At 32.7% G+C, this 13,956-nt stretch overlaps 2 protein-coding genes across 2 annotated transcripts; both read left to right on the top strand.

Annotated features, from left to right (window-relative positions):
• Positions 1-2,072: 2,072 nt before the first annotated feature.
• LOTGIDRAFT_194528 (hypothetical protein) lies at positions 2,073-9,672 on the top strand (the record flags this gene model as incomplete). Its single annotated transcript, XM_009064128.1, has 3 exons — positions 2,073-2,542; positions 6,590-7,015; positions 8,845-9,672. Coding segments are annotated over exons 1-3 (1,716 nt in total), but the record flags the coding sequence as incomplete, so codon positions are not given.
• Positions 9,673-11,556: 1,884 nt separating this feature from the next.
• LOTGIDRAFT_166715 (hypothetical protein) lies at positions 11,557-12,408 on the top strand (the record flags this gene model as incomplete). Its single annotated transcript, XM_009064127.1, has 1 exon — positions 11,557-12,408. The coding sequence occupies one exon, from the start codon at positions 11,557-11,559 to the stop codon at positions 12,406-12,408; it is 852 nt and encodes a 283-aa protein (XP_009062375.1).
• Between the last annotated feature and the right edge of the window lie 1,548 nt (positions 12,409-13,956).

The raw sequence follows: 13,956 nt of genomic DNA, 5'->3' as shown, positions 1-13,956 counted from the left end.
TTCCCCATAACGATAACAAGTCTACTTTTATAATGTAATAAAGTCTACTTTTATAATGTAATAAAGTTGTTTTTAATAATGTAATAAAGTCTACTTTTATAATGTAATAAAGTTGTTTTTAATAATGTAATAAAGTCTACTTTTATAATGTAATAAAGTTGTTTTTAATAATGTAATAAAGTCTACTTTTATAATGTAATAAAGTTGTTTTTAATAATGTAATTAAGTCTACTTTTATAATGTAATAAAGTTGTTTTTAATAATGTAATAAAGTCTACTTTTATAATGAAGAAGCTTTACATATCTAAGACCGACTGAAAACACTTTTAATCAAACATGTTACAGCATTATGCGGTGGGTTCGTTTTGCCGCATTGCCCAATTTGCCGCATCGTGCCCAACTGCACAAAAACGACTTGTAAAACGAAACTAAAAGCTCCTGATAAAATTCTGAATGGCCATTTGAAACGAAATATTTTAATATGGTGTCCCGCATCGATTTTTATACGCCCACATCTCTCTATGTGGACGTATATTGTCGGCACCACCGTCCATCCGTCAGTCCGTCCTTCAGTCCGTCCGTCAAAATTTGCTTGTAAACGCTCTAAAAACTAGATTTTTTGATGGAATCAAATGAAATTCGGTATGTGTATGCATATTCATAAAACGAAGATCAAGTTCGAATTTGAGTTATTTTCAACCGTTAGAAGCAGAGTTATTGCCCTTGCTCCATAATCTTGTATATGCTATTCCTCTCTTAGTTTTCAAAGGATTTTGATGAAACTTAAAATGGATGTTATTGGACCTAAATCGAAAGGTTTGAGAAAGTTTAGTTAACTTTGGATTATATTTAAGGCTTTTTCAAGACTTAGGTCTCTTACGTCAGTTTTGAGGAGTTATCGCCCTTTAACCTCTATACAGTAAGTGCTTCTATCAACATCATTTGCTCGTAAACACTCTAAAAACTAGAGTGTTTGAAGGAATCAAATGAAATTCAGTATGTGCATACATATTCCATCCGTCCGTCCATTCACAATTGCTCGTAAACACTCTACAAGGCTTGTAAACGCTCTAAAAACTAGATTTTTTGATGGAATCAAATGAAATTCGGTATGTGTATACATATTCATAAAACGAAGATCAAGTTCGAATTTGATCTATTTTCGACCATTAGAAACAGAGTTATTGCCCTTGCCCCAAAATCTTGAATATTTACCATCCGCATGCCGTGGTGGGCATATATGGCTGTGGTCCACTATCTAATTTTTCTTTTTCTAAACAATCGCAGGTTTGTCGATTTTTGTAGTAAGTAAGTTGGAGCCAATCAACCCCAGCTTCTACCGTGTCCACCAGGACATTCTGGGACTTATCAGGAACCAGTGGGGGTTGAGCCACTGCTGAATTTTAGAGCACATGGAATACGAGAATTTTAAACTTCTCCTCGCTTGATAATTCTGATTTACTATTCAGAAGATTTTCACTTTCAGAAATTTCAGTTGCCATTTTTTCTAGCACGAGGGTGGCGTTATTGGCGCGCAGTAGAGGGACATAACTCTTGCAAGTTATCACCACATTTATTGCACTTGTCTTGTTTGGTTTTATGGATTTATGTCTTTTGTATTACGGTTCTGATCGTTTGTACTTTGTATTTATTTTATTCCAGATTTTACCATAAAACTATACTTTCGATTTCCCTAACAGGTCCAAATTATACATAATAAAAAAACAACAGACTGATTAAAATATTTCGTTTTATGTAAAAAATGGCCATTCCGGATTTATCAGAAACCTTTAGTTTCGTTTTACATGTCGTTTTTGTGCAGTTGGGCATGATGCGGCAAGTTGGGCAATGCGGCAAAAAGAACCCACCGAACATTATGTAGTTGTTTAAACATCCAAAATATGAAAATAGCACTGAACTCTCAAAGCACATTTGGCAACTTAAACTGAAAAATGACAATAACAAAATTTCCTGGTCCATTGAGTGTTACAAATCAGAAACCACTCCATAAATCCTTAGTTAATCCGTAACATATCTCACTTCCTGTTTATCCATTTTGTTGTAAAGAAAGCAAGTTGCAATGGAAAATACTTCTAGAAAAAAGAAAATTCACAAGTGTGATGTTTGTGAAAAATGTTTCACTCAGTCAAAAGGTCTTAACAAGCACTTAAGAGTTCATACTGGAGAGAAACCTTACCAATGTGATGTTTGTAAAAAGTGTTTTACTACTGCATATTCACTAAATAATCACACGAGAACACATACTGGAGAAAAACCTTACCAATGTGATGTTTGTAAAAAGTGTTTCACACAGTCAGGTTCGTTCAAAGATCACACAAGAACGCATACTGGAGAGAAACCTTATAAATGTGATGTTTGTAAAAAATATTTTACAGGGTCAAATTCACTCAATGCTCACATGAGGATACATACTGGAGAGAAACCTTATAAATGTGATGTTTGTGAAAAGTGTTTTGCACAGACAAAAACTCTTAAGGTTCACATGAAAATTCATACTGGAGAGAGACCTTACAAATGTGATGTTTGTAAAAAGAGTTTTGTTGTGGCAAGTTCACTTAAAAATCACAGGAGACACCTTCTAAATGTGAAGTAAATGTGACGTTTGTAAAAAGTGTTTTATTTCAAACTGATCAAATGAGAGTTAAATCTAAATGTAAAAACTGAGAGAATAGATGGAGCCCCAAAACGATACCACTAGACACAAAAATACACAAGCCTGAACTAAACAGAGATACAGGATATTATTTATTTTTGGAATGAACTCTTTGATTAGCTTAATTAACCATTAACCATGGCCTCCATCACCCTTTGATCTTAAACACCTTCTTAGGTAGGTAGGTAGATGACAAGTTAACGTTCGCTTCCAGCGGATGCTGATATCGCAAACTAGGTAGTTGTTGGTTCAACACCTTCTTAATCCTGAGGTCCCTTTATACTGTTAATTGTTACTCATTTATTTACTATATATATTGTTAGTCTTTTTATATTATTCACTTTTCTTGATAACACTGTCTGTATGAGCATGTGAAATGTCGAGTTAATAAATGTCAGAAATAGTATATCTATATATCTTGTGCTTCTTTATCATGAAATATTTAACATACCTCTATATTTGTCAGTCTTTACATTCTCAATTGGAACTTTGATACCAAAAGACAGGGTAGACTGGTTGTATATGTAACCTCCAGGGCCCTCTTCTATTATGCCTAGGGGTGTGAAGAGAGACGATGGACGTAAATATAACGGGTATTTTGTTTGCTGTTGATGGTTCTCAGGATAACAGTCAGTAGTATCCTACAAATATAATGATTCAGAATCAATATTTGTAATAAAAAGTTTAATAACGTCTAAAACAGGAACCCCTGGTTCAGAGATCAGGGATCCCAGTGAGCCCCCACCCCCCTCCCCTAAAAAATAGCTGAAATATTGACGGAGGTGGGGGGATTGAGGGGTTAATGAAGCTGAAGAGATTTTACCTTTAATGATGCTTTGGAAGTCATTTCCATTTACTTCCTTTTCTTGCCAGGACCAAATCCAGGAATTCTTCACACCAGCATCTTACCCCGACCAGGGTTGGTTACTGTTACTTACTTAATCTACAATCTCTTTGTATTTAATCATAGTCTATTTAATTCAAATCATCTAATCCCTTAACTAATCCCTTAACTAATCCCTTAACTAATCCCTTAACTAATCCCTTAACTAATCCCTTAACTAATCCCTTAACTAATCCCTTAACTAATCCCTTAACTAATCCTTCTAACGCTTCTACAAGTAGTTAAAAAGGCGGAATTTTCTATAAGACCATTATGCAACTAGGTAGCGTCCTAACTTCGGACTTCAGCTATACGTCTAAAATATGACACGGATTTCTTAAACCAATAATGGATAAATTTATAACCTTAAGCGTTTATAAGTGAAATAATATTAGAAATAGTAATTTACTATTAACTTTAAAGGGCTAAATGGGTTTATTTTCAACGTGAAGAATTACACTAGTTATGACACTATATCTAAACCCTTTATATAGTTTTTATGAATTTACCTGGCCACTGAGGAATTGTTTCAAACATCAAATTTGAAATTTTCTATTGATATTACAGCAGTCTTTTCACGTGAATGATTTCTAAACCTTTGGGAAAGAAATTCAGAGAATACGGACGTACGCAGAAAGTTTTGTTTACAAATGACGACGAATTTTCGATCAGAAATATAAAAATTAACTCTGTGTACTTAATTTAAACAATATTTATTTCTCAAAATTATCCATATGTACGTCTGCAAATATATAAGTCTGACCGATTCAGAAACTAGCGGGGCTTATATAAATCCGTCTCGGCTGTATAACATTACAAATTATTATGCAAATATAAATAAATATTACAGTATCATACATATAGTATAGATGGTGAAAGAAAGAAGGTAGAGTTAGAGTAAAATAAAATGATAATGGAGCCTATTCACTGGTATGATTTTAATAAAAAAAAAATTATTAGATTTTATTAGGTTTTTGGGTATGCAACAGACACTAGTAAGTTTGAAAACGTTTGGACATGTGTACTTCTCCAGTTGTTACATGTAAAGTATGGATTATTATCATCATAGCAAAATTCACAAAAATCACAATAATGAGAAAATGAAAATAACGAAGTTGATCGCTACTTTTATTTTCTATCTCGTCTTCCGGTCGGAATTATATGTGTAGTTAACACTGATTGGTCAAATCGGTCCAATCAAAATTGGGTTCTCATAATCGCTATTTTCCAGAACAGTAAAAATGGAGGCCTCGAGATTCAAAATACATACGTAACTGTTTAAGAATTATTTTATCGATTGTGATTAACGCTTGGATTTTTTCACTGAAACTTTCACGAAATTTAAGCGGCATCTTCCTAAAGACCTTTAACATACAGTTTAAAATATAGGTAATTATTAGTAGACATCCTATCCGTATTTTGTATATGAGAAATGACCTATAAATTATAAGGTAGCTGTATATACAAAACTACGTATGGTACTTACATGGAAATAACACACACAAACGTAGTCCACAATCATCACGATATCTTCCCTGACTCAGGAAGTCGAATTTTGATATACAATAATTAAAACTATTCTCATTTTTATTTTCAAACAAAATGTAACTTCACAAAGACATTAAAGAACAAACTAGTTCGAGAATATTATTCAATCCGTAATTGAGTGTTACAAATCAGAAACCTCTCCATAAATCTTAAGTTAATCCGTAAAATATCACACTTTCTGTTCATCCATTTCGTTATAAAGAAAGCTAGTTGCAATGGAAAATACTTCTAGAAAAAAGAGAAACCTTATAAATGTGATATTTGTAAAAAGTCTTTTACACAGGCAAGTTCGTTCAATGTTCACATGAGAACACATACTGGAGAGAAGCCTTATAAATGTAATGTTTGCAATAAATATTTTACAAAGGCATGTTCGCTCAATATTCACATGAGAATACATACTGGAGAGAAACCATATCAATGTGATGTTTGTAAAAAGTTTTTTACAAAGGCATGTTCACTCAATGTTCACATGAGAATACATACTGGAGAGAAACCTTATAAATGTAATGATTGTAAAAAGTCTTTTACACAGGCAAATTCGCTCAATGTTCACATGCAAATACATACTGGAGAGAAACCCTATAAATGTGATGTTTGTAAAAATTCTTTTACAAAGGCAAGTTCGCTCAATGTTCACATGAGAATACATACTGGAGAGAAACCCTATAAATGTGATGTTTGTAAAAATTCTTTTACAAAGGCAAGTTCGCTCAATGTTCACATGAGAATACATACTGGAGAGAAACCCTATAAATGTGATGTTTGTAAAAATTCTTTTACAAAGGCAAGTTCGCTCAATGTTCACATGAGAATACATACTGGAGAGAAACCCTATAAATGTGATGTTTGTAAAAATTCTTTTACAAAGGCAAGTTCGCTCAATGTTCACATGAGAATACATACTGGAGAGAAACCCTATAAATGTGATGTTTGTAAAAATTCTTTTACAAAGGCAAGTTCGCTCAATGTTCACATGAGAATACATACTGGAGAGAAACCTTATAAATGTGATGTTTGTAAAAAGTTTTTTACAAAGGCATGTTCACTCAATGTTCACATGAGAACACATACTGGAGAGAAACCTTAAAAATGTGATGTTTGCAAGAAATATTTTACAAAGGCATGTTCACATGAGAATATATACTGGAGAGAAACCTTATAAATGTGATGTTTGTAAAAAGTTTTTTACAAAGGCATGTTCACTCAATGTTCACATGAGAATACATACTGGAGAGAAACCTTATAAATGTGATGTTTGCAAGAAATATTTTACAAAGGCATGTTCACATGAGAATACATACTGGAGAGAAACCTTATAAATGTGATGTTTGCAAGAAATATTTTACAAAGGCATGTTCACATGAGAATACATACTGGAGAGAAACCTTATAAATGTAATGTTTGTAAAAAGTGTTTTATTTCAAAACCATCACTTTGCAAGTTGCAATGGAAAATACTCTTAGAAAAAAAAAATTCACAAGTGTGATGTTTGTGAAAAATGTTACACGCGGAGAAATAATCTTAATAGACACTTAAGAGTTCATTCTGGAGAAAAGCCTTATAAATGTGATGTTTGTAAAAAATGTTTTACAATGGCATGTTCTCTAAATGATCACCAAAGAATACATACTGGAGAGAAACCTTATGAATGTGATGTTTGTAAACAGTGTTTTGTTGTGGCAGGTAATCTTAATGTTCACATGAGAATTCATACTAGAGAGAAACCTTATAAATGTGATGTTTGTAAAAAGTGTTTTGTTGTGGCAAGTAATCTTACTGTTCACATGAGAATACCTACTGGAGAGAAACCTTATAAATGTGATGTTTGTAAACAGTGTTTTGTTGTGGCAAGTAATCTTACTGTTCACATGAGAATACATACTGGAGAGAAACCCTATAAATGTGATGTTTGTAAAAAGTGTTTTATTTCAAAATCATTACTTAATTATCACAAGAGAACTAAATCTGAATGTAAAAACTGAGAGAATTGATGGAGTCCCACTAATTTACTTTATCAAGTTAAATTGTAATAATAATACTCAATCACAATAAATGTTGTTTTACATTGTTCGTGTGTCTGTGATTAGGCTAGTAACGACGTATAATAATACCATACAGAGTATATATAGTGTTGACGAAACATTGGTAGCTGCTAATAAACTTTTCAGATGAGGAAGTATATCAATCATTAGTGAGGACGTATTTCATAATGAAAAGACGTATCAGGTGACTAGAAGAGTAAGCATAGCATTTTCTTTGTACCTATTAAGGTCAGAATTTAGTAAAGGTCAGTCGTGTAATTATTATATATAGATATTTTAATGTAGCTTTAACGTTAATGGCTGGTTTTTTTTAGTTAAAACTTTCAGATATCTTAATGAAAAGATTACTCTAGATATTGGTGTGTAAGCTTAGTTTTCACAAATTTGAGGATAAAAAATTTCGACCAAAAGAAAAAGCTGAATTAGTGTGTTTCACTGCCTAAGAGCTTGTCTAAATAGATATCAATCTGTCACATAAATTATAGGGTAGTTATACCTAACGAACTTTTTTTTATCTCTTAGATGTTTCCTTGGATATTCTACAAAATAATTAAAATTGGTTTGTTTCGATTTTCTTTATGAATCCTTCACTTTGACCCATATTTCATGAGCAACCAACTCGGCAACGGCGGCAGAATGCGTCACCTATTTTCGTGTACATTGTTTGATCTATAAATCGAGAAAAACACGTTGTATGGATACCGGGTGGTATAATTAACTTCTCTTAGTATTTATCTTTAATATCAATTCATTATAACTAGTGACAATTCCTTCAAAGAACCACGATTTAAAAAAAAATAGTGACTGACGAAATAAGATACGTAGCGTGATTTATTGGTAAAAGTCACTGAAACAACATAAGAATATGGTCCACTTTGTGTTCCATACAAATTTTCTGCCGACACGCAATCCGCTAGTTGACCACGTGACTTCATTCGTTGGACTACATTCTAGCAGACGACACTTGGAATTTAGATTACCGCTTGGAATAATAAAGAAATTCGGCGGATAAAAAATGCTGATGGACTCACTCCACTAATTCATTTGCCATCTCTTCCCATGTTAAAACACGAAATTCAACCTTCTATAACTTTTTCCAGAAATCTCGTTGAAAGCTTTCCAATATGTCGAATGAAAGCCTGACCAATTCTCAATGTCTCCTAAAAAATTCATTATATGATGACCATGAAAATTTTGAGCTACTAAAATTGAAAGTAGACTACTACCGGTTATACTCGGATAACCCATGTTTATCAAAGCAAGCACATTGCACATGCGGAGGTCGCACATGTAAATTATAAATCATTTCCGGAAATGCACGAAAAATAGGTTAGCACGAAATTAGGTTACTTGACTGTATATACAAAACTACGAATGGTACTTACATGGAAATAACACACACAAACGTAGTCCACAATCATCACGATATCTTCCTGACTCAGGAAGTCGAATTTTGTTATACAATAATTAAAACTATTCTCATTTTTATTTTCAAACAAAATGTAACTTCACAAAGACATTAAAGAACAAAGTAGTTCGAGAATATTATTCAATCCGTAATTGAGTGTTACAAATCAGAAACCTCTCCATAAATCTTAAGTTAATCCGTAAAATATCACACTTCCTGTTCATCCATTTTGTTTTAAAGAAAGCTAGTTGCAATGGAAAATACTTCTAGAAAAAAGAAAATTCAGTGTGATGTTTGTGAAAAATGTTTCACTCGGTTAAATAGTCTTAATTATCACATGAGAGTTCATACTGGAGAGAAACCATACCAATGTGATGTTTGTGAAAAGTGTTTTACAAGGGCAAATTCGCTCAATGTTCACATGAGAATACATACTGGAGAGAAACCTTATAAATGTGATGTTTGTAAAAAGTTTTTCACAACGGCAAGTTCGCTCACTGTTCACATGAGAACACATACTGGAGAGAAACCTTATAAATGTGATGTTTGTAAGAAGTGTTTTAGTCGTTCAGATGGTCTTAATCTTCACATGAGAATACATACTGGAGAGAAACCTTATAAATGTGATGTTTGTAAAAAGTCTTTTACTTGCACAGGTAGTCTTAAGGAGCACATGAGAATACACACTGGAGAGAAACCTTATAAATGTGATGTTTGTAATAAATATTTTACAAAGTCAAATTCGCTCAATGTTCACATGAGAATACATACTGGAGAGAAACCATATCAATGTAATGTTTGTACAAAGTCTTTTACTTGCACAGGTAGTCTGAAGGAGCACATGAGAATACACACTGGAGAGAAACCTTATAAATGTGATGTTTGTAATAAATATTTTACAAAGGCATTTTCGCTCAATGTTCACATGAGAATACATACTGGAGAGAAACCTTACAAATGTGATGTTTGTAAAAAATATTTCAGAAAGAGATGTTCGCTCAATGATCACATGAGAATACATACTGGAGAGAAACCTTATAAATGTGATGTTTGTAAAAAGTTTTTCACAACGGCAAGTTCGCTCAATGTTCACATGAGAATACATACTGGAGAGAAACCTTATAAATGTGATGTTTGTAAAAAGTGTTTTATTTCAAAATCATTACTTAATTATCACAAGAGAACTAAATCTGAATGTAAAAACTGAGAGAATTGATGGAGTCCCACTAATTTACTATATCAAGTTAAATTGTAATAATAATATTCAATCACAATAAATGTTGTTTTACATTGTTCGTGTGTCTGTGATTAGGCTAGTAATGAAGATGTTAGCTTGCTATGTTAGCTTGCCAATTATGACGAATCTGTTGGCTTGGTCAGTATGTTTCTTTAATCAATAAGCGTAGGAACCAATTAGGCCTGGTATATTATAATCGTAAGAACTGATCATTAAGAAATGGTTGTTACTATTGTAACCAAATTAATACGTTACTGTTTTAACCAAATTAATATGTTACCTCTTTAACCAAATTAATATGTTACCTCTTTAACCAAATTAATATGTTACCGTTTTAACCAAATTAATATGTTACCGTTTTTACTGGATACGAGTATAATAATACCATACATAGTATATATAGTGTTGACGAAACATTGGTAGCTGTTAATGAACTTTCACATGAAGAAGTATATCAATCAAAGAGGTATCAGGTGTCTAGAAAAGTAAGCATATCATTTTCTTTATGTATATCTAAATAAAATTATAATATAAATCACTTGTTTTAGTTATTAAGGATGTTTTTCCTTATTTTTCAATGTCAAATTAAGCAAACTATTTGATTAATTGGTGTTTCTAATGAATTATCATGTATTCTTAATCATATGATTATGTTCTTATTGCATATAATTAAGAGTTTTAACCAATCATAAATGTCCATGTATGTACAGTCTGGATAAACGAAAAAAGACTTTTTGACATTTCTTGATCGATCACTAATCGAAATTCTGCTGGTAGTTCTCTTCTGATTTAGCTAATTATGATTTAATTATAGACATGTGTGACAAACTGGTAATTTTCTACTTTCTAAATTTCATTTATGACGAGTACCATGTGTCTATTCTGGATGAATCCCTCGAAGATATCCTATGGATAAAACTCACGCACAAATCAAGTGATACATGTGTGTTTTTATGCGTGTGCTACCTACCCCCTAATGGATCTTCATATATGACAGACGCAGAACAGTTTTATAATAATTTGTTGAATCAGGTATATTCTTTTCAAAATGAAGGTCTTGTGGTGATTTTAACTCTAGGGTGGGTGACCAATCTGATCTGATTAGCTGCCTCTAACGTAAATAGAGATTCCCTTTGGTTTAAATTACAGAAAGCTGGTCTGAATGGTAAAATACTCAAAGCTGTAAAATCCTTATACAACAATGTTAAATGTTCAGTAAGATTAAACGGTCAGTATACACCTTGGTTTCAGGCTAACTCCGGAGTGAAACAGGGTTGTGTGCTGTCACCATTGTTATTCTCTGTTTACGTTAACGATCTGGCTATAGCTATGAGTGAATTAAACTGTGGTATTGATATTGATAACTGTAATGTTGGTATTTTGTTGTATGCAGACGACATAGTTTTAATTGCACCATCAGAAGATGAATTGCAAACTATGTTAAACAAACTTAACTCATGGTGCATTAAATGGCGCATGTCTGTTAATAAGTCAAAAACTAAAGTTATCCACTTTAGACCATCAACATGGCAGTTATCAAATAGAGTATTTAATATTGGGAATATAAATGTTGATTACTGTAAATGTTGTAAATATTTGGGAGTATGGTTAGACGAACATTTAACTTTTAAACTATGTATTAACGAATTAGCTAAGACTGCTAGTAGGGCATTGTCAGCACTTTGTACTTAACACTTCCAGGCGGGTGGATTCCCATATAATATTTTCACCAGACTTTACGAAACGCTAGTACAGCCAATTATGTCATATGGTGCTGGAATATGGGGTATGGTAGAGCATAAAAAATTGAATAGTGTACAAAACAGAGCATGTAAGTTATTTCTGGGCCTGAAACGAAACAGTCCAAACTTGGCAGCTAGGGGCGACATGGGTTGGACTTCATGCCTTACAAAACAAAGAGTTGAAGTATTAAGACTATTTTGTCGTTTGAAATGTTTATCAAACGATAGACTTCCTGTAATGATCAGTAATTGGTCCTCTAGACGTAGCAAATCTTGGGAAAAGAGTGTAGAGGCGATGATAAGAAACCTTAATGTGAGCCATATATGTAATGTTGATAATATTAGTAAGAGTCATATGAACCCCTTAAAACGTCATTTGTTCCAAATTGATGAGTCGAAATGGTTCCAGGATTTATGGAATGATGACAAAAACCCGAATGGTAATAAATTAAGAACATACCGGTTATTTAAAAAGGACCTAAAACCCGAACCATATGCTTTATCACATTTTCTCCCACGCCACTTAAGGAAAGCCACGGCTCTATTACGAAGTGGAAGTTCTGACCTAATGATTGAAAAATTGAGATATAGTCATCCTCCTACCCCACTTAATTGTCGAACCTGTCCCTTTTGTTTAGAGATTGAGACAGAAACTCATTTTTTAGTAGAATGTGATATGTATTCAGATATCCATTTTGAACTATTCCAGGAAATGCATAAAACAGATAATAATTTCTATAACCTGTCCCCCAAGGAAAAAATGATCATGATCTTATCTAGTGATCTAGTCAACCCCAAAACTATAAGCAGTTATATATACGAGATGTTCTCTAGCAGAAATTATTATATGTCATATAATTATAGAACTTAATACTAAATTATATTGCCTCATAAGATTTTATTTTTATACTAATTTTATTTTGTACTGTTTTTAGATATATTAGATCATGTCTCATAGACCTATATGGTCGGACGATGATTAATTTATATGTATTTTTTAATGAATTCTATTTTATGTATATTTCATCGTGTGACACGTTAATAAACATTTCTTCTTCTCCTCTATTATCATTTTCATTTTCATCTTTAAAGAAGAAGCCTGAAGTTTAATTCTGATATATTTTTATAGCAGACTGTATTTGTTTCTATTTAGTCTTTTCAACTTGAAGTCAACATTCAGCCAAGTTCTGTGATCAGTTATTATATATAGATATTTTTTATGTAGCTTTAACGTTAATGGCTGTTTTTTTTAGTTAAAACTTTCAGATATCTTAATGGAAAAGATTACTCTAGATATTGGTGTGTAAGCTGAGTTTTCACAAATTTGAGGCAAAAAAATTTCGACCAAAAGAAAAAGCTGTATGCCCCTCTAGGGGCATATTTAGTGTGTTTCACTGCCTAAGAGCTTGTCAAAATAGATATTAAGCCTTACACTGTGTTGAATATTAGTGTACCAAGAGAAGTGCGTCTAAAGCACCATGTCTTACTGACTTGCACTTGAAATATTTGTGCTCAAAGGGATTGTAAAGAGGTTTTCTACAAACTTTTTACGTGTATTGGGGACCCTGATAGCTTCAATTAGCACCATTTCAATTTTTATTCCGATGTCTGTGGTTCATGCAATTCCACTAAAACTAACGAGTTTTCTGACGTCAGTAGAGGGGGACTGCATAGATGTCAGCAGAACTAGTTATAACTACATGTATGACATAACTACGCTGGCCACGGAACCCGTTTAGATTGAAGACTAGACTCAATTGATAATCCCAACTCAGGAGAAGAATCTAGTATCAACTTAACACAGTAGACTATTAAACTTGTTTTCTTCAGACCACAATGGATCTTTTACAACCATCAGCGTGGAAATTGTATGTTGCTTTTTTCTTTCAAGAAAACGATTTTAACAAATTAGGGGTGTGGAATGTTTTTTCCATTAATTGTTCTTTCCGTAGAAGAAATCATGGGAAGGTGATAAATAATTTCCACACCTCAAATATATCGAACTTTGGAACACGTGTCACTCCAAATCGAGTTTCTAAGATGATTGACTCGATGTCCGACTTTTATTCCATGTTAACCTATGAAGTCAACAATACTGTATTTTCCTCCCGTGGTCAATTCCTTCCCCTCTCTCTTTTATGGTTAATCCTACAGAGTATCGAAAGTATTCGAAAGCCTCACAGAATTGACTAGGGGGTATCTGTTTTCTCCTTTCTCTCTTTCAACACCTTCAATTTCATATACATACTATTAGGTATTGTAATGCCCCCTTTATTGTTAATCCTACAGAGTGAAAAGTATTCAAAAGTCTCATAGAATTAACTAGAGGTTCTGATTTTATCAATACTTCTACAATACTACTACCTTTAATGATTATATTATGAAATTATATAACAATGATATATTGAGATCATCCAGA

The sequence above is a fragment of the Lottia gigantea genome, assembly GCF_000327385.1.
Source record: "Lottia gigantea unplaced genomic scaffold LOTGIsca_60, whole genome shotgun sequence".
NCBI classification, from domain to species: Eukaryota; Metazoa; Mollusca; class Gastropoda; family Lottiidae; genus Lottia; species Lottia gigantea.
The sequence above is the reverse complement of the archived record's forward strand: the minus strand, read 5'-3'. Positions and strand labels throughout refer to the sequence as shown.